Source organism: Eschrichtius robustus, chromosome 3, assembly GCF_028021215.1.
Source record: "Eschrichtius robustus isolate mEscRob2 chromosome 3, mEscRob2.pri, whole genome shotgun sequence".
NCBI classification, from domain to species: Eukaryota; Metazoa; Chordata; class Mammalia; order Artiodactyla; family Eschrichtiidae; genus Eschrichtius; species Eschrichtius robustus.
Window position 1 is genome coordinate 106,239,579 of NC_090826.1, and position 27,882 is coordinate 106,267,460.

Below are 27,882 nucleotides of genomic sequence, written 5' to 3' on the forward strand. Positions count from 1 at the left end.
AAGGAAAAAAACAGAGAAAAACTTACTTGCAGTACCCTGTACCATTGTGGTAGGTAACACATATTCCTTCATTTACACAGGGCTCATAGCCGTCCCGACATTGCAATGCTAAAAACGAAAACAAATACACATTAGAAATAAGTCACTAATCATAACCCTCAGATATCAAAGAAACATCATCCAATCCAGGTCAACATTCATTCCCATATCCAACTTGATTTAGGTTTCCCTTTAGAGTTTTAATCATCTTTTTATCTTTTGGCTCCTGCGGTCATAGAAGTACAGAAGCTCATCCCAAGAGTCTCTTCCCACGATAACTGTTCTGTGGTCCCAAATGGTACTCTTAATTCTCTGTGCCTCTATCTCTCTGGCTGTTACATCCCTATTTCCCAATGATACTAAGAAAATTAAAGCTATACTATCCATGATATGCCATGAGCATCTTGGGATTTGGATACTTCAGATGAGCAATGTAAGGATTCATCCATGAATATTTAGGAAGACCTGGGTAGATACTAGGTCACCATGATATTAATGAATTACTTAAGCCTCAGGTGAAGTTTCAAAACAGGCCACTTCAAGAAATGATCAGAAACATCAATAATATTCATTCAACAAACTGTATTTGAGAGCCTAGTGTGTATCAGACACTACATTAGGATCCAGAGGAAAAAGGGGAAATGGAATTCATAGGGAAATGAATAAAACATAATCTCTAACTTTAAGGGGCTCACACAAGGATGGGAAGTAGACTATAAACAGAGATTGTAGAGGAGGGGGGATAAAAGCAAAGAAAATGAAAAGTTAATTATATATATATAAATAAAACAATAATTCTCAAATTCTTGAAACCTAATCCCTTTAATAAAAAGGTACTTCATCATCCTAATCCCTCCCAAAAGCAGACTATCCAGAAATAGACAGCAATAGTAGAAACTTTCATTGATTTCAGCCAGAAGAGGAGGAAGGCTACCCAAAGCCTCATTGGCTGGATAATTACAGTACCTTGATTGTTTAGCTTTTAGAGTTGGAATTTTCATCACCAAAATGCTTATCAAGAATACTAGTAACAATTGGAAGGGCAAGACAGAAAGAAACCTTGTCAAACAATGAAAATCAAAACTGAAGTCCATGAACTTTTTCTGGAAGATTATTAAGATCTTCATCTCCTAGGATGGTTCATGTATAAATACCTGAAAGCAAAACCGAGACGTCTCCACTTTTGAGTTTCCTCTGTGCGTACCACTCTATGAATAAACTGCAATAACAGAGGCTCTAGGTCTGCCCTTCCGGGGCACCAAAACCAGCTTCTTCTCACAGCAGGGCCCAGGCACAAGCTGGATGTTAGAACAGATCCTCCATTAACAATTACTGCATAAGAGCCTTCTATTTGCCCAGTACTGTTATCAAGTGATGAAACCCTTTGAGAACATGTTTACAAAAATCTCAGCTCTTGAGGTAATAATATTTTTAAAAACTAGTGATAACAATAGCAGCTAACACATAGCACTTACTAAATACCAGGTATTGTTCTAAGCCCTTTACACAGACTAATTCCGTCTTCCCAACAACCCTATGAAGTAGTTAATTTCATTAAACCCATCCCACAGAAAGGATAAGTGACCCGCCTATTGTCACAACAGTGAGTGAAAGAACCAGAATTTGAACCTAGGGAGTCTGGATCTCATGAGAGAGTCTGTGCTCTTAACTACAGTAATACAGTGCTTCCCACCATCTGACATTTTTCTTCTCAAGATGGGCAAAATAGGTATTATTATACCCACGTATTAGAAAGTGAAGGCCAAGGAGGTTAAGAGGCCTCCTCATGGGGCATTCCTCCATAGCACTAGCTGTGACACTGCTGGGCCTTACTGAGTCCAGCCCCGTCTCCATGACAGCTATTGGTATCACACAAGCAGTCACTAGGCTGCAGCCCGAGCAGGCATATTCAGGAAGAGGGTCATCTTGTTGTCCATATCCCACTTCCCTGTAGGGCTCAAATGCTCCCTCTTCCCACACTGATAAGCCCAATGCAACAACTATAATTAAAACAGTTAATGTCAGGTTATTTCCTCCATACCAAAGTTCTCAAACTGATTTTTTTATTCTCTTTAGACACTTTTATTAGTTTCAATGAGAACTTCCTGACTTTTTTTCTATTTGCTTTTTTCTTTAAATAGGAAAGGAATGTCCCGCAGGCCCAGAGCAAGCCAGAGTTCTGTCCTCCCCCTGCAGCCCAGAGCAAGCCACAGCTCTGGCCTCCCCCCTGCAGGAATCCTGGGGCAGTGGAGGGAGTCAGGAGTCCTGAAACCCTGGCTCTACCACAAAGTAGCTGCACTACTGCAAGAAAAGCACAACCTCATGGGGGCTCAATTTCCCAACCTGTAAACCAAACTGGGGTAAACTAAATGCTGCTGAAGGATTCCCTGTGATCCAACAGTGACAACTCCCTCATTAAAAGTAGATGAATGGCATGCCTGGTACCTAGAGAAATCTATCCAGAAGGACAAAAGGAGCCAGCCACCCATGACTCAGAAAGCCATGGGTGCAAAAAAAAAAAAAAAAAAAAATCACAGCCTGTTCCTATTAAGCATCCTGGCAAATCATTACAGTGACAGGTGCAGAGAAATACAAACAACCTAAAGTCAATATGTGGCAATCAATCTAGAAAATAACTTCACAGCCTAGCCTTAGTGAACCAATCAAATTCAGGGACCAAAAAGGAGGTAGGCTCACAAGGCTAATAATTAATGCCATTTGGCTGATCCGTAGGATCATGCTACCTTGAACCTTTAACATTTACTGAGCCATGGTTCTCAAACTTTAGTGTGTATCAGAATCATCTGGAGGGCTTGTTAAAACACAGATTGCTGGACTCCACCCCCCCCCCCCGTTTCTGAGTGAGTCAGTCTAAAGGGGGCCTGGGAATGTGCATGCCTAACAAGCTCCCAGGTGATGTTGATGCCGCTGCTCTGAGGGGCCACACTTACAGACAACACCTGTACTAAGGCATGATGGGCCACTTTAAGGAATCCCCTAAGACTATATAATCCACCCGAAGTCTTGGATGATCTAGACGACAATATATTGCCTGGATGAATAACAACAACAACAACAAAAAAGTACAATTTGAGACTCACAACTTTGCTCAGAGGCTATTTCTAAATGAATACTGTAATTATTTGTCATAAATATAGAAGTTAAAACTTTGATAACTAAAAACCATGACAGTGAGTGAGGCTGGAAAAGATCTCATTTCAAAATTCAATTTACTTTATTCCCCAACGTAAAACACTTAAATTTAACAATAAAATTAAAAGCAGCTTTATATTTGTAAAGTAAAAAGTGAAATGTTCCATCGTATCAGTTAGACATTAAACTGATGTTTTAATAGACTCAGAGAAACCGGTCACTCACAAAAGGAGTGACTTTTTCCCGAATTTTCATCTTAAGCTACAGAGGTTACTCAATAAATGCTGGCTGACGAATATCAATCTCATATATGTGCGTGCCCCCTGCCCCCAAAAGGGGCAAAAACAAAAAGAAGCAGTGGATTCCAATTTCATCACTCCATCACTTGGCAATGTGACACAATATCTAGAATATTTCCAATTTTCACACATTTTCTGTACTGCATATTTGGGGACTAGTCTTCCAATACTCAGAAACATACTTACAGACGGAATTCCCTGGAGGTCCAGGGGTTAGGACTCCACACTTTCACTGCCGAGGGCACGGGTTCAATCCCTGGTCGGGGAACTAAGATCCCACAAGCCTCAGGGAGCAGCCAAATTCATTTAAAAAAAAAAAAAAAGTACTTACAGAGCATCTACTATGTGAGGTGCAGGCCCTGATGTCAGCGAAACCATGGTTAACAGAATAAAGTGCCTGTCCTCATGAACCTGATTTCTACTAGGGAAAGACAGATAATGAATAAGTAAATTTATTTATTATCTCACAGTGGTAAGTGATAGATTCTATTGGAAACAGAACCCAGTTATGGGATACAACGTAATCAGGAAGGCTGGAGGTGTAGGGACCTACTTTAGATAAAGTGACTAGGAAAGGCCTTTCTCAGGTGGTTTCCTTTGAGCTAAGACTTAAATGAACAAGAATCATGAAGATATGGGGAAACAGTGATCCCAAGCAGAGGAAACAGCAAGCGTAAAGGCCTGGAGATGGAATGAGACTGGTATTCCATGTCTGTATGGCTAGAAATTATTAAACAACGGGGAGGGTAATAGGAAACAGCAAGGAAGGCAGGCAGGGGTTAGATTACGGCTTCTACTCTAAGGGTGAGCGTGAACTCCTGGGCTGCTCTAAGCAAGGAAAGCAACACAACCAGATCTGTGTTTGAAAAAAGTCAAGACTGTTAAATGTTCCAGTGTGTGAAGGCTTTTCTTCCTTTCTTATATAGGCTTATGCAAGTCACCCCATTTTAGACTAGGCCGAAGCCACTCATTTTCTCAGCTCCCCCGCAAATGGTAAGGATTTTATTCTAATCCCATCTAACCTTCCAGAATGACAATGTTACAAGTGTCAGTCCACCACTCGCTCATCTGCAGTGGCTTTCAGTTCTTAGTTTTCAGAACTTATTCTCAGCTTGGCTTCAGAAGAACCAGTTGAGAGGTGGATGCAGTACCTTCGGTAGCTACAGAGCCAAGCTTGGCACTTTTTCTTCCAGGGGTGAGTCATTCCTTCCTTCTTCCAGTCGAAGCCCTCACCCTGGCCTTCAAGATCGCAGCCTACATTATGCGCCCAGCATTTCACCTCGAACCGCTTTGAATGCAGCCTCTTGCTTGAACAGACCACTGTGAACTCAGTTCCTTGCCTCCACTAGTATCTCAGCTTCCTCTGATTGCCACTTCCACTTTACAATCTAAATTCTGCTCTGTCCTCCCAGGCCCAGCTCACCTTCTGCCTGGCCCACAAAGCTTCCCCTGGACGTTTCTGTCCTCACAGGCCAACCCCTACCCTTGTAACACTCATAACTCACAATTTAGCATTTAATTCTGTACTGTCTCCTAACTCTCTCGGCTTTTACACTTTTAAGTTCCTAGATGATAGAAACCATTTCTTCTCTTCTGTATATTTGAGGCAATATAGTTTAGTGATTGAAAGCATAAATGCTGAAATCAGGATCTCAGGTGGAATTCCAGCCCCACCATTTACTATCTATCTCTGTATCCTCTTTGTACTTTCATTTCTTCATGTACAAAATAATCTCTCTCAGAGCCCTGGCAAGAATGAACTAAATTAATACATTTAAAGAGCCTAGAACAATGCCTGACACATAGTAAGAGCTCAAAAAAGGACTGCTCACATAGTAGGTACTTAAATTCTTTGTTATTGATTCCATGATAAATGGTGGCTTTAGAGGAACTTGTTATATCAATCAAACCCCAGTTTAACAAACTGAGAAATCTGGAAAAATAGAAGAGCCCTAAGCAATTTAGGACATAATATCAATAAATGGAATAAATTCTTCCCAGTTGCCACCAATAAAGGTCTAGTAAAAGATATCCTGAACTACTACAAAAAAACAGTCACTCACTGCTCAAAAAAAAAAAAGGTATACCACTGCAAGCACAGGGAGAAGTAATTCATGAAAGGTAAAATAACACTATATATGAGCAAAAATGTCATTCAGTTTTCATATGGTGCTTTTACTATTTGTTGAACGACTACTCTGAGTATGGCCCTCTACTAAGCACTGCATGAAAATCAAACAGGGATAAAACAATTCCTATTCTCATGGTGCACACAATCTAGGGAAGTTAGGAATAGGGACAGATAGAAAATGACCTACCCAAATGACTCTAAGATAAAGAGGAGTAAAATAAAAATTGTTTTTACTGTATACCTTTAGCAGACCCTCTCAATATCAATTTCAGAATCACTCCAGAAAGAACCTTTAAGAAATACAACACAAACCTTTGTTGTTTAGCACTAAGTATAACTCAGTCCAGACAAGGTTCTAGTAAAGTTTATCAGCCTCATTTGTATATAAATACTGCAAAAAACAGAATAAACTGTCATTGATTTTTACCAGTTCCAGTGCCTAAGGAACTTGCCCATTTAGGGACAGGCCCAAGATATCCAGACTTAATGGAATTGTCCTTAAAACTTCCTCTAGGCATTTACCTAGGTTTTCCAGGGCTTTTCAGTATCATGCCAGCTACATATGACTGGTTTAAAAGCCTCCCTTTGTTTTAGAAATCTCTAACATGAGTAATTAAGTCTGCACCCCAGCCGGTGTAATCTGAGCAGCCTTCAAATGTGTTTCACTTGTTGCATTAACATGTAATCGTTTTAAATTGGCATTACTTGTTGCTTTGTAGCCTCTTCAAATAAGCCTCTGTCGTCTATCTCACATGATTTTTTTCATATCCTGCTCCCTCTGTCTGCAGGATGGCATCTGTTTGTGCTTTTGCATCCACTGATGACTCAAAAGACATTTTAATGCCTTGAATGGCTGGGGTTCCTAAAATATGTGAAGAGGAGGCATAGAGGGCCCCTTTAATTTTCTTTTCAACGTTTACGCAAATTTCAAGTAGCAGCATTTGAGAAAGATGAAGTCTGAGTTTATGCCCTAGGACCTTGGCTGTGGCTGGCTGCTATTGCTTCAGGCACATGGTGCTGGAAGAGGCTCAGTAAAATGAACAAAGCAAAGTTTTCTAAAATGACTGCTTGCATTATTACCAAAAATAGGAGAATTGAGGGCAGACAGGGAGACATCAGGGATTTGCAATAAGTCTCTCAGCACCCTGCAATTTCAAACAACAAAGCTTTCGCTAAATTTTTTATTCCATTTTTTGGGATTAAGCCATGAAAAAAAAAAAAAAATCCAAACAAACAGAAGAAGTGCAGAAGCTTCAAATCCCAAGTAGTACATTGAAAGAAAAACAAAATGGAGAAACATCTGTCTTCCTCCTTGAAATCTGCCTTGATTAAAAGGCACATAAATGAAACAAGGGAGATATTAATTTTATTTTCCTGATAGCGTTCCAAGGATTTCTATGCCCCTTAAAGGTATCATCTAATAGAACATTTGTTTTCTACTTAAGAGATGATGATACCAGACCCACAGAAATTAAGGCTTAAGCTATAAGATTCATAGCAAAATATTACTACTTTTCAAAAGCAGGTATGCCTTGATTTAAGAAAATATAACCAACAAAAAACTGAATTTATACATAACATAAGGGTATTTTTTAAATTATTAATAGCATTTTTGTTTTATAAAGATATTCATCCCAGTGAGTTGGTGAATCTATAATAATCTTTCATTTTAAAAATTCCAATTTTTGTCCTATTTTATAATGTTGGATTTATTGCAAAAAACAAAATTTGGCACACTTGCTGTACTATGTTAACATATATTATGCACTGTGTTTTTTTTTTTCTTTTTCTTTTATTTTGCTGTATTTTTAAAGACTGCAGAAAAAATTTACTTATGAGTTAAATTTTAATTTCTTAGTTTTGGGGATGAAAATGGACGTCCTCTTCCATATGAAATGCAAGATATGAAAAATACACATATACTTATAAATCATATGTGACCAATTTGTTAATAATCATCTCTACACACACATACATTCTTCCACCTGGAAAATAGTTCCCCTCCCTTTCTTCCTTCTCCATCTTGCTAACTCCTACTTATATTTCAAATCACGAATAAAGCATTACCTTCCTTAAGAAGCCCTCAGAGACCCTCCAATCTGATTTAAATGTCCCTCCTCTGTACTCCCCTTACATCTTGGGCAGATGCATTATAAATACAGGCTCACCAATTTCTCTCCACCTCTGAGCAAATTTTCTAAAGGCAGTGACCATGACTGGCTCATCTTTGTATAACCAGGACCTAGAACAGTGCCTGGAACGCAGCAGGTATACTCAATATTCATAAAATATTCAATGAACTAACTATCTCTAACTTTGACAAAACCCTTTAACAAACTCAACAATCGGTTTATGTGTTTAAAATATTCCAAGGCTCCAATTTTAATAAGCACGGGGATACCCAAATGTGACTGTGCCTAATAATTCTGATTTCATATTGTGTAAGGAGTAGAAAAGTAAAATAAGGAGGAAAAAATGGTGCAAATTTCCTGGCCTTTAACAGGCATGAAAAGTTGAGAAAGTGGAACCATACATTTTAATCTTCACAAAACTAAAACATCTTTGGAAGTTCCTATCTTAAAATTTGCATGAATAAAGAAACACCCTCCCCCGTGAATCTTAAGCCATGTGTATTATGGTGAGAATTGATTTAAATGGTTTGAACGGAAACCAAATAATTTACATCTAAATGGCAAATGCAGAAAACATAGGTATAAAAATTCCAAGTGAATGCTAAGCTAAGATAGTATGCTTTTTTTTTTTTAAACATCTTTATTGGAGTATAATTGCTTTACAATGGTGTGTTAGTTTCTGCTTTATAACAAAGTGAATCAGCTATACACATACATATATCCCCATATCTCTTCCCTCTTGCGTCACCCTCCCTATCTCACCTCTCTAGGTGGTCACAAAGCACAGAGCTGATCTCCCTGTGTTATGCGGCTGCTACCCACTAGCTATCGGTTTTACATTTGGTAGTGTATATATGTCCGTGCCACTCTCTCACTTTGTCCCAGCTTACCCTTCCCCCTCCCCGTGTCCTCAAGTCCATTCTCTACACCTGCATCTTTATTCCCATCCTGCCCCTAGGTTCTTCATGACCTTTTCTTTTTTTTTTAGATTCCATACGGTTAGCATACGTGTTAGCATACGGTATTTGTTTTTCTTTTTCTGATTTTACTTCACTCTGTATGACAGACTCTAGGTCCATCCACCTCACTACAAATAACGCAATTTCGTTTCTTTTTATGGCTGAGTAATATTCCATTGTATATATGTGCCACATCTTCTTTATCCATTCATCTGTTGATGGACACTTAGGTTGCTTCCATGTCCTGGCTATTGTAAATAGAGCTGCAATGAACATTGTGGTACATGACTCTTTTGGAATTATGGTTTTCTCAGGGTATATGCCCAGTAGTGGGATTGCTGGGTCATGTGGAGTTCTATTTTTAGTTTTTCAAGGAACCTCCATACTGTTCTCCATAGGGGCTGTAACAATTTACATTCCCATCAACAGTGCAACAGGGTTCCCTTTTCTCCACACCCTCTCCAGCATTTATTGTTTGTAGATATTTTGATGATGGCCATTCTGACTGGTGTGAGGTGATACCTCATTGTAGTTTTGATTTGTGTTTCTCTAATGATTAATGATGTTGAGCATTCTTTCATGTGTTTGTTGGCAATCTGTATATCTTCTTTGGAGAAATGTCTATTTAGGTCTTCTGCCCATTTTTGGATCGGGTTGTTTTTCTGGTATTGAGCTGCATGAGCTGCTCGTAAATTTTGGAGATTAATCCTTTGTCAATTGCTTCATTTGCACATATTTTCTCCCATTCTGAGGGTTGTCTTTTCATCTTATTTATGGTTTCCTTTGCTGTGCAAAAGCTTTTAAGTTTCATTAGTCCCATTTGTTCATTTTTGTTTTTATTTCCATTTCTCTAGGAGCTGGGTCAAAAAGGATCTTGCTGTGATTTATGTCATAGAGTGTTCTGCCTATGTTTTCCTCTAAGAGTTTTATAGTGTCTGGCCTTACATTTAGGTCTTTAATCCATTTTGAGTTTATTTTTGTGTATGGTGTTAGGGAGTGTTCTCATTTCATTCTTTTACATGTAGCTGTTCAGTTTTCCCAGCACCACTTATTGAAGAGGCTGTCTTTTCTCCATTGTATATTCTTGCCTCCTTCATCAAAAATAAGGTGACCATATGTGCATGGGTTTATCTTTGGGCTTTCTATCCTGTTTCATTGATCTATATTTCTGTTTTTTGTGCCAGTACCATACTGTCTTGATTACTGTAGCTTTGTAGTATAGTCTGAAGTCAGGGAGTCTGATTCCTCCAGCTCTGTTTTTCTTTCTCAAGATTACTTTGGCTATTTGGGGTCTTTTGTGTTTCCATACAAATTGTGAAATTTTTTGTTCTAGTTCTGTGAAAAATGCCATTGGTAGTTTGATAGGGATTGCATTGAATCTGTAGATTGCTTTGGATAGTATAGTCATTTTCACAATGTTGATTCTTCCAATCCAAGAACATGGTATATCTCTCCATCTGTTTGTATCATTTTTAATTTCTTTCATCAGTGTCTTAGAGTGATAGTATGCTTTTATTGTACAGTACTATTTTCCCCATGGGTAGATACACTGATACACATCCACAAAACAATAAGCACCAATATGGTCCAAAATAGCTCCAATGTATTTCTTCACTGTAAGTATCTAACCCTTTGTAAAATGACACTGACCAAAACAGTTACAAGGTTTTCATGTCCAAAAGGGTCAGGATCTTAGTGTAATAAAACACAACAGAGGGTAAGAAGTTATATCATATTTGGAGCTAAATTATTCTCCACACAAAGGACTATATATTTCTGTATTGCTTAGTGGTCATAAGAGTCCAATCTGAGGTATTATTCCATTGTCTTATATATTCTATTATCTGTTCTGTTCTATGGTCTCTATCTGTTCTCTTATCAGAGACAAACTTTGCCTATCACCAATTTCCTGTGCTTTTAGTAAACGCTCCCTTTGTAAAATTTCTAAAAGACTATTTTGTTAAGCACAGCTCCATTTTTCAAAAAACCCTTAATTTCAAATACATGCTTTTAAGTACCCTTGCCGGAAAAGAATTTTATAAATATATATAATTTTCTTGATACCCACCCAAAAGAAACAAAGTGTTCTTTTAGCTTAAATTGTTCAGAATGCTTTTTAAATGGAGTAGACAATTTCTACTGTTTGTTAATTTAGAGGTAGACCCTAAACAGAAAGAATAAGGGACAAAATTATGTCAAAAATGAAAATGGAAAAATCTATATTGTTATATGTTATTATATAAGGTCATGGAAACTTCCCAAAACCAAATGGGGAAAACCCAGGGAACAACTTCAGATTTCCCCATGGGCATCCTTCCCCACAGGAAGGATTTTTTTAAATCCTTGGTTGGTAGCAGTAAACGTTACTCCCAAGAATCAAGTCACTGGAACACCATAATCAGTGTACTACGCTAATGGATGACAGAAGGTCTGAATCTTTATACAAAGTCACACTAAATGTTCTGAAGTCAGGGTTTGCACAGGCTAAGTTCCTAACATTTGGGTCATGTCTATATTATTATCTGGGTCACTGAGGTTCTATATCTTCAGCCAAAAGTAAACCCTATTCACCTGTGGACAATATTCAATTCAAAATTCCTTCACACATCACTGAGAACTGTCTAAACCCAAGAGCTCAAAAGGTTCTAAACTGTAGGCTCATACCCAGAATATCCCAGCTAAGCAAAGAAACCAGCACTGTGAGGAAAATACCTAAATCTGGAGATGGTAAATGCATATCATTCCCATTTCCAGAGAACATGCCTGGGGCAACAACCTTGGAACAGAGGAAGGTAACAGAAGGAAAATAATCTTTATTAAATATCAAGGGTAAAAGAAAACATGAAATGCAGCCCCAAACTTCCATTTTTATGTAGTTTTGTTTTCAATCCCTCCCTTCTTTTGTTTCTTCAGACACAAATCTATGCCAACTCACGCAAACAAAACTTTGGCCCCATGGTCGACAGAAAAGAATAATAATAATGCATGTTTAAAAATATTTGATGAAGAGCTGATAATTTCAATGTTCAATCAATCCCTCTGAAAAACTCTAGTCCTCCAACTCCATAAAACTTTCAACTACTCACATTCTTTCTTTACTGTGCATGTAAGCAAGAATTTATCTCTAAGACTACTTAGATTTCTGTGGAGTTAACACCACTCATTTGAATAAAAACAGCCCAGCATACTAACAGTCACAATTTGGCCTGCAAATGCTCATGTCCATTCCTGCTCATCTAACTGTTGCTGGATGAGCCAAGAAAGACAGCAAACCGAAAATCTTGTATACAGGCTTATCTCATTTTACTGCATTTTGCTTTATTGCATTTTTACAAATTAAAGGTTTGTGACAACCCTGCATGGAACCAATCTGTCATGCCATTTTTCCAACAGCTATTCCTCGCTTCATGTCTCTGTGTCACATTTTGGTAATTTTCACAAAATTTCAAATTTTTTCATTATCATTGTATTTGTTATGATAATCTGTGATCAGTGATTGTTGATGTTTCTACTTTAATTGTTTTGGGGTGCCATGAACTGTGTCCGTGTAAGACAGTGAACTTAGTTAATAAATGTGTGTGTTCTGACCACTCCACCAACCAGCCATTCTCCTATCTTTCCCCCTCTCCTCAGGCTTCTATAGTCCCTGAGACACAACAAAAGTGAAATTAGGTCAGTTAATAACTCTACAATGACCTCTAAGTGTTCAAGTGAAAGGAAGAGTCACACGTCTCTCACTTTATATCAAAAGCTAAAAATGATTAAGCTTAGTGAGGAAGGCATGTTGAAAGCCGAGATAGGCCGAAAGCTGGGCCTCCTGCACCAAACACTTAGCCAAGTTGTGAATGCAAAAGAAAAGTTCTTGAAGGAAATTAAAAGTGCTTCTCCAGTGAACACACAAATAATAAGAAAGTGAAACAACCTTATTGCTGATATGGAGAAAGTTTTAGTGGTCTGGATAGAAGAACAAACCAGCCACAATATTCCCTTAAGTCAAACCTAATCCAGAGCAAGGCTCCAACTCTCTTCATTTCTATGAAGGCTGAGAGAAGTGATGAAGCTGCAGAAAAAAGTTGGAAGCTAGCAGAGGTTGGTTCATGAGGTTTAAGGAAAGAAGTCATCTCCTTAACATAAAAGCAGAAGGTGAAACAGCAAGTGCTGAGCAGAAGTTGCAGCAACTTATCCAGAAGACTTAGCTAAGATAATTAATGAAGGTGCTACACTAAACAACAGGTTTTCAGTATAGATGAAACATCCCTGTATTGGAGGAAGATGCCATCCAGGACTTTCATAGCTAGAGAGAAGTCAACGCCTGGCTTCAGAGCTTCAAAAAACAGGCTCTTTTGTTAGGGGTTAATATAGCTGGTAACTTAAAGTTGAAGCCAATGCTTATTTACTGAACACTACTCCAAAAATCCTAGGGCCTTTAAGAATTATGCTAAATCTACTCTGCCTGTGCTCCATAAACGGACCGACACAGCCTAGGTAAGAGTACACCCATTTACAACATGGCTTACTGAATGTTCCAAGCCTGCCATTGAGCCCTACTACTCAGAAAAATAGAGTCCTTTCAAAATATTACTGCTCAATAACAATGCACCTAGTTACCCAAGAGCTCTGATGGACATGTACTATGAGATTAATGTTGTTTTCATTGCTACTAACACAACATCCTTTCTGCAGCCCATGGATCAATAAGTAATTTTGACTTTCAAGTCTTATTATTTAAGAAATACATTTTGTAAGGCTATAGCTGCCATAGACAGAGATTTCTCTGATGGATCTGGGCAAGGAAATTGAAAACCTCCATTTAGAAAGGATTCACCATTCTAAATATTATTGAGCTCATTTGTGATTCGTGGGAAGAGGTCAAAATATCAGCATTAACAGGAGCTTAGAAGAAGTTGATTCAAACCCTCTTGGATGACTTTGAAGGGTTCAAGACTTCAGTGGAAGCCCTGCCCTCCAGGAGGCTAGCACCATCCCCAAAGCCCCCTCAAGCCAAACAGTCAATTGCATGGGAAGCCTACCCTTCCCTCTAGCTGGCTCACAGCTACTGCATGAGACATGGCCTTGCAGTCAACCAGGCCAGGGACCAGTCCCACTTATTAGCATGCACACAGGAGTTATCCCTGCCACAACAGTAGGGTGCACAGAGCCCACATAGGAGATACCCCCAGAACATATAGTTCTGGTAATCACAGTGGAGGCATGTTGCTGGGCCTTATCACACATCTCCTACATAAGGCCACTTCTCCAATAACGGGAAACATAACTGACCTACCTAACACATAGAAATAAACATGGAGAATTGGGCAAAATGAGGAGATGGAGGATATGTTCCAAAGGATGGAGCAAGACAAAATCTCAGTAAAAGAACTAAACAAAGTGGAGATAAGCAATCTGCCCAATAAAGAGTTCAAGGTAATGATCATAAAGATGCTCAACAAGCTCAGGAGAAGAATGGATGAACACAGTGAGAATTTTACCAAAGAGTTACAAAATATAAAGAAGAACCAAACAGAGCTGAAGAATACAATAACTGAAATAAAAAAATACAATAGAAGGAATCAACAGTGGATTAGATGATACAGAGGAACAGATCAACAATCTGAAAGACAGAGTAGTGGAAATCACTGAAGCTAAACAGAAAAAAAGAAAAACAACTTTTAAAAATGAGGACCATTTAAGAGACCTCTGGGACAATATCAAGAATACTGATTTTGCATGACAGGGGTCCCAGAAAAAACAGAGAGAGAGAAAGGAGCAGAGAACTTACCTGAAGATTAATAGCTGAAAAATTCCCTAAACTGGGGGTGGAAACAGACATCCAAGTCCAGGAAGCAAAGAGAGTCCCAAACAAAATGAACCCAAAGAGGTCCACACCAAGAGACACTATAATTAAAATGGCAAAAATTAAAAATAAAGACAGAATCTTAAAAGCAGGAAGAAAAAAGCAACAAGTACAAGGAAACTCCCATAATACTATCAGCTGGCTTTTCATCAGAAACTTTACAGGCCAGAAGAGAGTGGCACAATATATTCAAAGTGATAAAAGGGAAAAACCTACAACAAAGAACAGTCTACCCAAAAAGTTTATCACTCAGAGTTGAAGGAGAGATAAACAGAGTTTTACAGACAAGCAAAAGCTGAAAGAGTTCAGCACCACTAAACAGGCTTTACAAGAAATGTTAAAGGGATTTCTTTAAGCAGAAAAAAAGGCCACAGCTAGAAATATGAAAATTATGTAAGAAAAAATCTCACTGGTAAAGGTAAAAATACAGTAAAGGTAGTAGATCAACAACTTATAAAGCTAATAGGAAGTTTAAAAGACAAAAGTAGTGAAATATATAGATGTTTATGTTGTTATATATGAGACTCAGGGTAACCACAAACGAAAAATCTGTGATACACAAACAAAAGAGAAAGGAGTCCAAATACAACACAAGAGATAGCCATCAAATCATAAGGGAAGAGAGCAAAAGAATAAGAAAGAACAAAAAAGAAATAAAAAGAACAACCAGAAAACAATTAACAAAATGGCAATAAGGGGCTTCCCTGGTGGCGCAGTGGTTGAGAGTCTGCCTGCCAATGCATGGGACATGGGTTCGAGCCCTGCTCTGGGAGTATCCCGCATGCCACGGAGCAGCTGAGCCCGTGAGCCACAATTGCTGAGCCTGCGCATCTGGAGCCTGTGCTCCGCAACAAGAGAGGCCGCGATGGTGAGAGGCCCGCGCACCGCGATGAAGAGTGGCCCCCGCTCTCCACAACTGGAGAAAGCCCTCGCACAGAAACGAAGACCCAACACAGCCAAAAATAAAATAAATTAATTAATTAATTTTAAAAAAAAAAGCTTTATCTTAACTCCACCTCCTCCTGTAGTTACCTTACCTTTAAAAAAAAAATGGCAATAAGTACATATCTATCAATAATTACTTTAAACGTAAATAGACTATATATTCTAATCAAAAGACAGAGAGTGGCTGAATGGATGCAAAAACAAGACCCATATATATGCTGCCTACAAGAGATTCACTTCAGATCTAAAGACACACACAGACTGAAAGTGAGAGAATGGAAAAAGATATTCCATACAAATATAAATGAAAAGAAAGCTAGGGTAGCAATATTTATATCAGACAAAAAAGACTTTAAAACAAAGACTGTAATGAGACAAAGAAGGACATTACATAATGACAAAAGGATTGATCTAAGAAGAAGGTATAACAATTGTAAATTTATGTGCACCCAGCATAGGAGCACCTACATACATAAAGCAAATATTAACAAACATAAAGGGAGAAATGGACAGTAACAGAATAATAGGGGACTTTTAACATCCCACTTACATCAATGCACAGATCATTGAGAGAGAAAATCAATTAGGAAACACTGGCCTTAAATGACACATTAGACCAAATGGATTTAATAGATATATACAGAACACTTCCTCCAAAAAACAGCAGAATACTCATTCTTTTCAAGTGCCCATGGAACATTCTCCAAGATAGATCACATGCTAGGCCACAAGTCTCAATAAATTTAAGGAGACTGAAATCATATCAAGCATCTTTTCTGACCACAACAGTATGAGACTAGAAATCAATTACAAGAAAAAAACTGCAAAAAAAAAAAAAATACACACATGGAGTCTAAACAACATGCTACTAAATAATCAATTGAAAAAACCAAAATGAAAAATCAAAAAATACCTAGAGACAAATGAAAATGGAAACACAACGACCAAAATCTATGGGATACAGCAAAAGCAGTTCTAAAAGGGAAGTTTATAGCAATACAAGTCTACCTCAGAAAACAAGAAAAATCTTAAATAAACAATCTAACCTTACACTGAAAGGAACTAGAAAAAGAAGAATAAACAAAACACAAAGTTAGTTGAAGGAAAGAAATAAAAAAGATCAGAGTGGAAATAAATGAAATAGAGACTAAAAACAATAGAAAAGATCAACGATACTAAGAGCTGGTTCTTTGAAAAGATAAACAAAATGGATAAATCTTTAGCCAGAGTCATCAAGAAAAAAAGAGAGAGTACTGAAACCAATAAAATCAGAAATGAAAGAGAACTTACAACAAACACCACAGAAATACAAAGAATCATAAGAGATTACTACAAACAGTTATGTCAATAAAATGGACAACCTAGAAAAAAATCGATAAGTTCTTAGAAATGGACAATTTCCCAAGATTGAATCGGAAAGAAGTAGAAAATATGAACAGACTCATTATCAGAATTGAAACTGAATCAGTAATTTTAAAACTCCCAACAAACAAAATTGAAGAATAGAAATCATATGATCATCTCAATAGATGCAGACAAAATACAACATCCATTTATGATAAAAACTCTCAATAAGTGAGTACAGAAGGCATACCTCAACATAATAAAGGCCATATATGACAAACCCTCAGCTTAATGGTGAAAAGCTGAAAGCATTTACTCCAAGATTAGGAACAAGACAAGGATGCCCACGCTTGCCACTTTTATTCAACATAGTAGCAGCAGTTCTAGCCACAGCAATTGGACAAGAAAAAGAAATAAAAGGAATTCAAATTGGAAAGGAAGAAGTAAAACTGTCACTGTTTGCAGATGACGTGATACTATCTGTAGAAACTCTAAAGATGCTATAAAAAAAACTATTAGAATAAATAAATTCAGTAAAGTTGCAGGATGCAAAATACAGAAAACTGTTGCATTTCTATACACTAATAATAATCAGAAAGAGAAATTAAGAAAACTATCTCATTTACAATTGTATCAAAAAGAACAAAATACCAAGGAATAAACCTAAAAGGTAAAAGATTTGTACTGGGAAAACTATATGACATTAATGAAAGGAACAAAAGATGACACAAACAAATGAACAGATATACCATGCTCATGGATTGGAAGAAGGAATACTGTTTAAATGTCCTAACTACACAAAGCAATCTAAGATTCAAGACAATCCCTATCAAAATATCAGTGGTATTTTTCACAGAACCAGAACAAATAATCTTAAAATTTGTAGGAAACCTCAAAAGACCCTCAACAGCCAAAGCAATCTTGAGAAAGAACAAAGCTGGAGGTATCATGCTCCCAAACTGAAACTATACCACAAAGCTATAGTAATCAAAACAGTATGACATGGCACAAAAACAGATACATTGATCAACGGAACAGCATAGACAGCCCAGAAGTAAACCCAGGTTTATATGGCCAATTAATCTACAACAAAGGAGGCAAGAATATACAATGGGGGAAAGACAGCCTCTTCAGTAAATGGTGTTGGGAGAAACTAGACAGCTGCATGCAAAAGAATCAAACTGGACTACTTTCTCACACCATATACAAAAATAAATTCAAAATGGATTAAAGACTTAAATGCAAGACTTAAAACCATGAAACTCCTGGAAGAAAACATAGGCAGTATGATCTCTGATACTGATCTTAGCAATATTTTTTTTTGGATCTATCTCTTCAGGCAAGGGAAACAAAAGCAAAAATAAACAAATGGGACTACATCAAACTAAAAAGCTTTTGCACAGCAAAGGAAACTATCAACAAAACAAAAAGGCAGACTACTGAATGGGAGAAGATATTTGCAAATGATATATCTGATAAGGGGTAAATATCCAAAATGTACACAGAACTCATATAAATCAACATCAAAAAAACAAACAACCCTATCAAAAATTGGGCCGAGAATCTGAATAGACATTTTTCTGAAGAAGACATACATATGGCCAATAGACACATGAAAAGATGTCCAACATCACTAATCATTAGGGAAATGCAAATCTAAACCACGAGATGTCTCCTCACACCTGTCAGAATGGCTATCATCAAAAAAGACAACAAATAACAAGTGCTGGTGAGCATGTTTAGAAAAGGGAACCCTCCTAAAATGTTGATGGGAATATAAATTGGTGCAGCCACTATGGAAAATAATATGGTGGCTCCTCAAAAAGACTAAAAATAGAATTGCCATATGATTCAGTAATTTCTGGGTATTTACCCAAAGAAAACAAAAACACTAATTTGAAAAGATACATGCACCCCAATGTTCATAGCAGCATTATTAACAATAGCCAAGATATGGAAGCAACCTAAGTGTCCATCAATAGAAGAATAGATAAAGAAGATTTGGTATATATAAACATATAACAGAATATTACTCAGCCATAAAAAAAAAATCTTTCCATTTGCAACAACATGGATGACTCTAGAGAGCATTATGCTAAGTGAAATAAGTCAGACAGAGAGAGACAAATACCATATGATCTCACTTTATATGTGGAATCTAAAACACAAAACAAAAAAAGCCAAAATGAAAACAGATTCACAGATACAGAGAACAAAGGGGTGGTTGCCAGAGGGGAGAGAGTGGGGTGAGGCAAAATAGGTGAAGGGGATTAAGACGTACGAACATTCAGTTATAGAATTAAAAAGGCACAGGAATGTAATATAAGGAATAGGGTCAATAATACTGTAATAACTTTGTATGGGACAGATGGTTACTAGACATCATGGTGAACATTTCATAATGTATGCAAATGTCAAATCTCTATCTGGTACACATGAATCTAACATAATATTGTACATCAACTATATTTCAATTTTTTAAAAAAGACCTCAGTGGACAAGATAACTGCAGATGTGGTGGAAATACCAAGAGAACTTTAATTAGAAGCAGACCCTGAAGATGTGACTGAATTGCTCAATCTCATGATAAAACTTTAACGGATAAGGATACGCTTCTTATGGATGAGCAAAGAAAGTGGTTTCTTGAGATGGAATCTACTCCTAGTGAAGATGCTGTGAAGACTGTTCAAATGACAACATAGGATTTAGAATATTTTATTAAACTTAGTTGACAAAGCAGCAGCAGAGGTTGAGAAGACTGACTCCAATTTTGAAAAAAGTTCTACTGTGGGTAAAATGCTATCAAACAGCACTGCACGCTACAGAGAAATCATTCACAAAAGTAAGAGTCAATCGATGCAGCAAACTTCACTGTTGTCTTATTTTAAGAAATTGCCACAGCCCCCCCCAATCTTCAGCAACCACCACCTGATCAGTCAGCAGCCACCAATATCGAGGCAAGACCCTCCACCAGCAAAAAGATTACCATTTGATGAAGGCTCAAATGATGGTCAGCATTTTTAGCAACAAAGTATTTTTAATTAAGATATGTACATTGTTTTTTTACATATAATGCTATTATACATGTAACAGACTACAATACAGTGTAAACATAACTTTTATATGCACTGGGAAACCAAAAAATTCATGTAACTTGCTTTATTGTGACATTCACTTTATTGCAGTGGTCTGGTACTGAACCCACAATATCTCCAAGGTACACCTGTACGTCAATAAGTGACCATATCGAAATTTGTCTTCCATGTTTGTGTCTTCAAACAAGGGAAGGAAATCTAGGTTTCTCTATTTGCAGCAACACCTGATCTGGCAAAAGTTACATTGCCTTTCACAAAGGTTTTTTTGGTTCTAGAGAGGCCAAAAGACTTCCCTTGTCCCAGCTTCAGTCCAGAGTTCTCAGAAAGAGCAAAAGCAATGATCTAAACTCCAATATATTAGATTAAAATTTGGGGGGTAAATCCAGTAAGGGGTGTTGACTTTCTGGAGCTCAGTGCTTCCCCTACTCTCATAAATGAGTCATAAATTCCTAGAAAAAAATTTTTTAAGCAGATGCCCTGGCCTACCACTCATTTCATCTGCTTTGTTGCCACTCCTCCTGCCTGACAGCCCAAGGGAGTTCCAGCAAAAGAGAGACTCTGGACTGGGCAACACCTACACCATGTCTGCTCTACCCAGCTTCAACCCAGCTAAGATGCCAGGCACAGGGGAAATGCTTGGAAAATGTTTGCCAAGCCAAACTGTTGAAGGAACAGGCCAGTCGTTTTCTATTTCTCTTGAAGAGAACATAAACAAGTCCTTAATTTCCCACAAAAGAAGACAAAAATAAAATCTGCAAAATGATAGTTTATTCTAGCTTTCTAAGGTCACAGTGACCTGACAGAGGAGATATTTGAATCTCTTTTGTTTATCACTCTTAAAATACTCTCCTCAATAAAAATTCATTCCACTTTGGGGAAATGAGAGTGACACTCATGTTGAACAAGAGGGATTTACAAAGGGAGTTTTACCAGTTATACCACTCCAGGCTCAGTGGGAATGTCCTTCTCACTATCACTTCATCACATTAACAGGATTAAGCCCTCTGGAAAACCGGTGTGAAAGCAAGTAACCCTCAGTTCAAGCGAAGGGACAAAGGATTCAGTGAATGTGGTTATTAGTGTATTAGTATTTGCTGGTGATTAAATAACATCTCTCCTCCTCCCCACCAAAGCACACATCATCTCATCAAAAACATTAAAACCAAGGCATTGTAATCACTTTGGCACTAAGCCTGATTATAAGTTACCATAGAAAGTCTCAAATACTCTAAGTTTTATATTAAAAACATCACGTGAATCAAGTATTCTCTCCCTCAATGTAATCTGGCTTTAGAATAGCTAAGTAGTACATGTTTATAAATTTCAGCACAGTGAGCTTCCATCTCCACAGAAAATAACCCCAAAGCATCAACCTTCCAAAGACACAGTACCTTACCCCTCAAGGGGTAACTCTAAAGATGTGAATTTCAGAAATTGGCCAGTCATATCCTAAGTTAGATGGCTGGTCAGTGTCCTCCCAGTAAAATGAGAGTAATAAGCACCTACAGATGGAGTTGGTATTGACTTGGCAACATGTACCCAGGATTAACATCCCAGCTTCTAAAGGGCAGGAATTTTCAGCTTATTTCTACCTATGTTCCCCCACCCAAACCTATAAGTATTTTCTAAGGCCAATGTGAACACTGTGGCCAAGCAAATCAGAAAGTCAGTTCACACCCTCAATTTCTCAGCCCTGAGAAGGCTGAAATACCCAGATCAACTGGCCAAAGATAACACTATGATAAAAGTACCTCCATACTTTACAAAACATTTTCATACAAACGATCTCATTTGATCCCCACAACAATCTTGTAAGCATGCAAATTGGTATTAGCACCATTTTACAGAAGAGGAAACGGCAATTCAAAGAAATAAGGGACTTGTCCAAAGTTATTCAAGTCAAGATGGCCAAACCAGGACTAAAACACAATTCTTTGACCTACTAGTCCAGCGTCCTTTCACTCACTACTCTGCTGTGATGCAGTCAGAACAATCTGATATCCACCAAAACCTGCAAACCTCTTTAATATACATTTGTGACTCTAACATTTTCATGTAGCTAAGCACCCACATACCAGCTGTGTACACACAAAAAACACCTATGCCAAAGATCAGCTAATGACCACACTCTTGTCAAAAACAAAGGCAGTACTGAGTTCCCAGGATAAGAACCACTCTTCATGCACATGCCCTAACAAGGACTGACATCCATTCATTAGTATCACTCCTACCTCTACAACAAAAGAACCCCACTTTTGAAAAGTTGCCAACCCTAGGATTCAATACACTACTATGTATTATCAATATTTCTTAGGAAAAAGACAAAAACAAACTGCTCTATGAGATAAAAGGCCAGGTGAAATTGCATAGAGTTCTTCCTTTGTGAAATTGTAACTAGATACCATTTCTTCTCAACAATAGAGTAGCATCACAGAAGCAAAAGGAAATTATGGAACCAGATCATAAGAATGATGACACCTTATCTTGACAAGATTTTACTCTTACAAATGATGACCCTATTAAAAGCAGGCAATCTATCATCATTTGATTAAGCTACCCACAATTCAACTGATTAGAAATAAATCCCTTCAAAGAACACATCTGTAATTAAGTTAATGAAAACTGAACCACTACACAGGAAAAGTGTGGTCTGCTACTCAGAGAAGGTGGGTAATAACTAATGTGGTAAACCGAGAATCCGTAAAAGAATATTTTCCTCATCTGGTCTGCTTCTCTCCAATTGAAGGAATCCACCGAGAGGGAAAAAAGACAAAAACTCACCTTCCCAAACCAAGAAATAAACTATCCAGACACATACCCATAATGATACTGGATCCCACTCAAGAAAACCTCAGACAGCTCAGAACACTGTTTTTCCACAGGCTGAGAATACAAGACTCGTCTCTTCCAAAGTCAAAAGGATAAATTTCATTACTACATTTTGGTATATTGTTCCATAAAATACTACCTTACTTCATGTCCACACCACTAAAGAACTGTAGCAAATAATGACTTGTTAAAATAGATTACTGTTCTGTTTCCCTTACAACATTTTTTAAAGGATCTCTGACACCATATACCAACCTGGGTCCATAAATTTGTGGAGAAATTCAAAATAAAGTTTCAAATTATAATTGGTCTATAACAAATAATATATTCTCTATAAATAAGTATTCCATCAAAATTCAGGAAATCTGATGACAGAAATGTAAGGAGAAAATGGGTTTTTGAAAAGGCTCAGGCAAAAAGAAAACTAAATGGCTATAATTGAGAAAAGAAATGGGCTTTTTTTTTTTTTTTTTTTTGCATCTAAGCCCCACTTCTGAAACAACAGCTCTTTGCTCAGCTGGAGGAAAACCACAGGACTTGGAATAAGTCACTTAATATACTGTCCCTCCTTACATTAAAATGACACTGTTGACTCACCCTCAGTAGGATATGTGCTTGGTTTAACTTGTTTTTCCAGTAACAGTAGTGAACTGAGCTGCTCTAATATTGAAATGATTTGCATCCTCACGAATGACAAAAGTATGTATTGGAAATACATATACATAATACATGTATATATATAATATACATTTCTATTATGTATATTTCATATATTTCATAATACATTATATGTATTTATGTATATATATCATAGAGTATATTTATATACTCTATGATATACTATATATATAACATATATAATATACTCTATAAATATACTAAAATAGAGTATATTTATATACTCTATTTCACACATACATAATAAACATGTATATACATAATACATGTCCCTGAGTTTCTCTGGCTCTGCTGTGTAGCCAGTGACTTTTATCCCTCTCTTTAATTTGCCCTCCATAGTCTCTCCACAAATGATGGCCATGTTATTCCTTTTTATTTTACTACAAAAATGGAATTTCTTATTACCAAAATTAATTTTCATTGCATTTACTCAGTGTATCTTTGTCTTAGCTAATCCTCATAGTCCTGGGCTTCCAAACCCTGAAATGAAACGAACGAATTTATTTTCATTACTTCTGATTACAAGTCTTGCTCAACTTTGAGTAATACTGCAGAAGGCCTAAAACAAATTAACAACCCTTTCACACTACCAGTAGTATTCAACAGCATTCCATAAGAAAGCGTGGTATATTCTCCATCCTGCTTCTCTGTCATCTCTAATTTGCTCTCTAGTTAAGGCTGAAAGTATTTTTTTTTTAAATCAGCAAACATTTACCAAGCCCTAATATGGATTATGAAGCAGGTTAATCACTATAGAAGTGGGGAGGGAAGACTTAATGACATCAAACAAGGGTTTTGCACCAACACGGACCATAAAAGGGAACGTTGTTCATTCTCCTTAGATCAAAAACAGCATTCTTTCTTAAGGAGAAATTCAACCTAATTCATATACATCCTCCATCCTTATCTCTTCCACTCTGGAAAGACAGCTTTTTAATTCAAAACCTCAAAAAATACTTTGCAGAGGGACATTCAAATTATTGGGATTAAAAAGTAATCTATCTAATGAAAGAGCCAATAGCTTTGACATTAAACTGTTCAATTTTCAGTCTGGACCAGTGGTCTGCAAAATCAGATGTGTGTATCCCAGAGGTAGAGGGGTTCAAGACCATCCACTGGGGAACCAGAAGAACTTTTAGAATGTCTACATATTTACAGTCTAAAAAACATATAATTGAACTTTACTAAGAGTTAACATATGCACATATGGTATAGTAGTTGTACAGGTACATAATTTATAAATATTTATTTACTTACTTGGAGGAGAGGGTCCATGCTCAAAAAAAAGTTTTCCTTGGGGCATACATTTGTTTAAAGTTTGGAGGTTCCTTTAACCCGGCATTTCACAAACTAGGACACACATAGCCCTGGGGAGCCGGGGGGCGGGGCGGCGGGTCACAGCATTTGGGGGAAAATGCAAAGAAACTGAATAAACCTGGTACATGTTCCTGGTGCCTCTGTTTCATTCACGCTAGGGTAAGGGAGAGTCACTCTCTTCTGTAATCAGAAGACAACTCCAGTAATCATGTCTTAGGATGGAAGGGGCCACAGAATGATGACCTAGGTTCCATGCCTGGCTCTCTATCACCTAGCCGCCACCTGACCGAAGGCCAATCACTTCACTCTTCCAGGCCTTTTAGGCTCCTTCTAATTCAAATTTTATGATTCACAATTGAAAGTTTTCACCCCATCCTTACTTGCTTCTACATATTCTTCTAACTGGAACGTGCAAGCCTCCCCTCCCCACGAGGGGAGGCCTTGACTTTTCATTCCCTCAGCTTCCATGCATTATTTGCATAATGCTAAAGGGCACTTGCTGGAAGGGTTTGTAAGCATTCTCAAGTTATTTCCAAGTGTCCCCCAGTACTCTTGGACAGACTGTAGTAAGCTCCTTCGTGTATAGGGTTGGGGCAGCATTCTGCATGAGGGAACCAACGTACACCATCACCTATTCATGCTGACAATCTACAGCCCTGGCCCTGACGCAGATCAGCAATGTACTAATTTAAGGGGAAAGGTAACAGGAACCTAAATTACCCACCTAACAAAGGTGGATGTTCTGAAACAAGAAAATAAAGCTGAGACCATGTTCAGGTAAGCCAGGCTATGAGAAAAAATAGCTCTGAACTCAGCAGGAACAAAATGAGGAACTGGAGACAGCACAGAGGAGTGTTAGCGCATGCTGGTAGGACGCCCCCTCTCACTCAAAACAGCCGTTCACAACCCAGCCATGGCCACCCTGTCAAAATAATTGGTACTTAAATGAGTTAGTATATGAAACATGCTTGCAGCCTGGCACTGTTAGTTAATATTATCCTCATTCCATCGAGTACACCAGCATTAGCAGAAGAAATGTTAGAGCTTTATCTGTAGACTTTGGGGGCTCCATGGCAGAAATTTCACCTACCCAGAGCAGGCTGATTCAACTTCCCTTTTCAGGTTTTGTCAACATCTGTAAAGGTTCCATGGCATATTTCCTATCACATGAAAAGATAAGACTCAATTCCCAGGCAATACAGTGCACTTTTAAGGAAGCAGCATGGTGTGAGGGATAAAGCAGTGGGCCAGGGGCTGAAAAGTCAGACATCTTGTCTTTGTACTGCCACTAATTTTTCTGCTCTTGAAAAATTACTTACTTTCCTAAGACCTAAATTTTCTAATCTGTATTTTAAAATGATTAGATGACCTAAAGTCCCATAGTCAAGAAGGCAGTAGCTTACAAACATTTTTACTGTGATCTACTGTAACAAATAGTCACATATATATGTACACAGCCAAAACAAAAATTTCAAGAAACAATGCTTATCCCTACCTTGTGATTTTTCTATTCGATTTGATTTTTTCCTCAAAAAGTGCAGTTTGAGACCTACCAAATTGGTTTCATGACCGACTAGTGGTCACAATCTGCAGTTTAAAAAGCATGGTAGTAAAGAGTGTGGTCTTGCAGTCAAACAGACCTAGCACCACCGTTAACTAGCTGCATCATCTTGGGTAAGTTACCAACCTTTTTAAAGTTCATCTTTTAGATCGAGATGAAAACACAAGGGTTGTTCTAAAGATTAAATGCAATAATGAATGTAAAGCACTTAGCTGCACAGTATGTGACACAGAATAAACACTCAATAAAAAGTTATGGTGATGATTAATAATATCAATGTCATTATTACTAAATTCAAAGATTCCAAAAGAAAGTAAAAATAAGTAGAAGGAAGCTAGGAAAAGAAACAGGCTCACCTGCAAGCACTGATAACCAGAAGGACTGATAATCAGGTTAATCCTGGCCTATGCTCATGGAAGTTTCACAAATGGAGGCATTTTTGTAGGCTTTCTTCACAGTATCCCCTAACAACTGAAATGCTCACGTGTTTGCTAAATGAATTAATACACCTGGAAACTCACCTCTACACACTGCAGGAACTATAAGAAGACCCCAACTAAGCTTACATAGCTCCCCAAACTTAAACACCTGAGGATGCTCTAAGTCAATGGTTCTTAAAGTGTTGTTCCCAAAATATTAGCAGTATCACCTGAGAACTTGTCAGAAATGTGAATGATCAGGTCCCACGCCAGGCCTACAGAATCAGAAACTCTGGGGGTGGGCTCAGCAATCTGTGTTCTAACAAACCCTCCAAAACTTGATGCACATTCAAGCTGGAATACTACTATTCCAAACAGTGATGACTTGGAACCCTATAGCAATCCCAGGGAGCTATACATACAAGCAAAGGGACTCCTGCAAAGTCTGCTTGTCCTAGGACTAGTTACTCGGCTAGCTCAACAAAGACTCTTCACAGCCACCTATAACCTCCAAGAAAGTTCTCAAGAATTGTTTCTCCTCTTCTTCTTCGCCTTAGCTCACCAACAGAAGCCTAAACTAGACAAAGAAGCACAAGGCCTCATTCTTAGAAGCAATGCAAAGCCTATTTCTTAATGGTCTCTTACCTAAGCACATTCCCTGGGCTCACACTGTCCCATACCAGGACTTCTGTACCACAGCTCAGAGTGCTTCCTGAAACTCTGCATCAGCTCTCAAATAACGAGCTGGGTCTCACAACCAGTAAGCACACAGCAACCCTGGCACTGAAGTTACACAGCACTTCTCTACCCATACTCACCTTGCATTTTACCACTTGCCAAATTAATGAGAACTTATTAAGCATCCATTGTGTGTACAGGTATATATATGCTCCAAAAAGAAGGTAATCAAATATTAAAACTCCAAAATCAAAGTCTGTAATCTGTTGCTAAATCAAAGAATATATTTGTATCACTAGATTTAGTCTACTCCTTTAGAAAATCATGGAAAAGCTCGTTAATTTCTATAAAACCTAGAGAGGGCAGACAGCAGAAGCAAGAAGAACTACAATCCTGCAGCCTGTGGAACAAAAACCACATTCACAGAAAGACAGACAAGATGAAAAGGC

At 37.8% G+C, this 27,882-nt stretch overlaps 1 protein-coding gene across 1 annotated transcript in view; it reads right to left on the reverse strand.

Moving 5' to 3' along the window:
- Window positions 1–27,882, reverse strand: part of NOTCH2 (notch receptor 2) — a 178,562-nt gene that overhangs the window by 125,524 nt on the left and 25,156 nt on the right. The window contains exon 2 of the mRNA XM_068540605.1: window positions 27–108. Coding sequence (XP_068396706.1) covers window positions 27–108 — 82 coding nt within the window. The remainder of the gene's footprint in view (window positions 1–26; window positions 109–27,882) is intronic.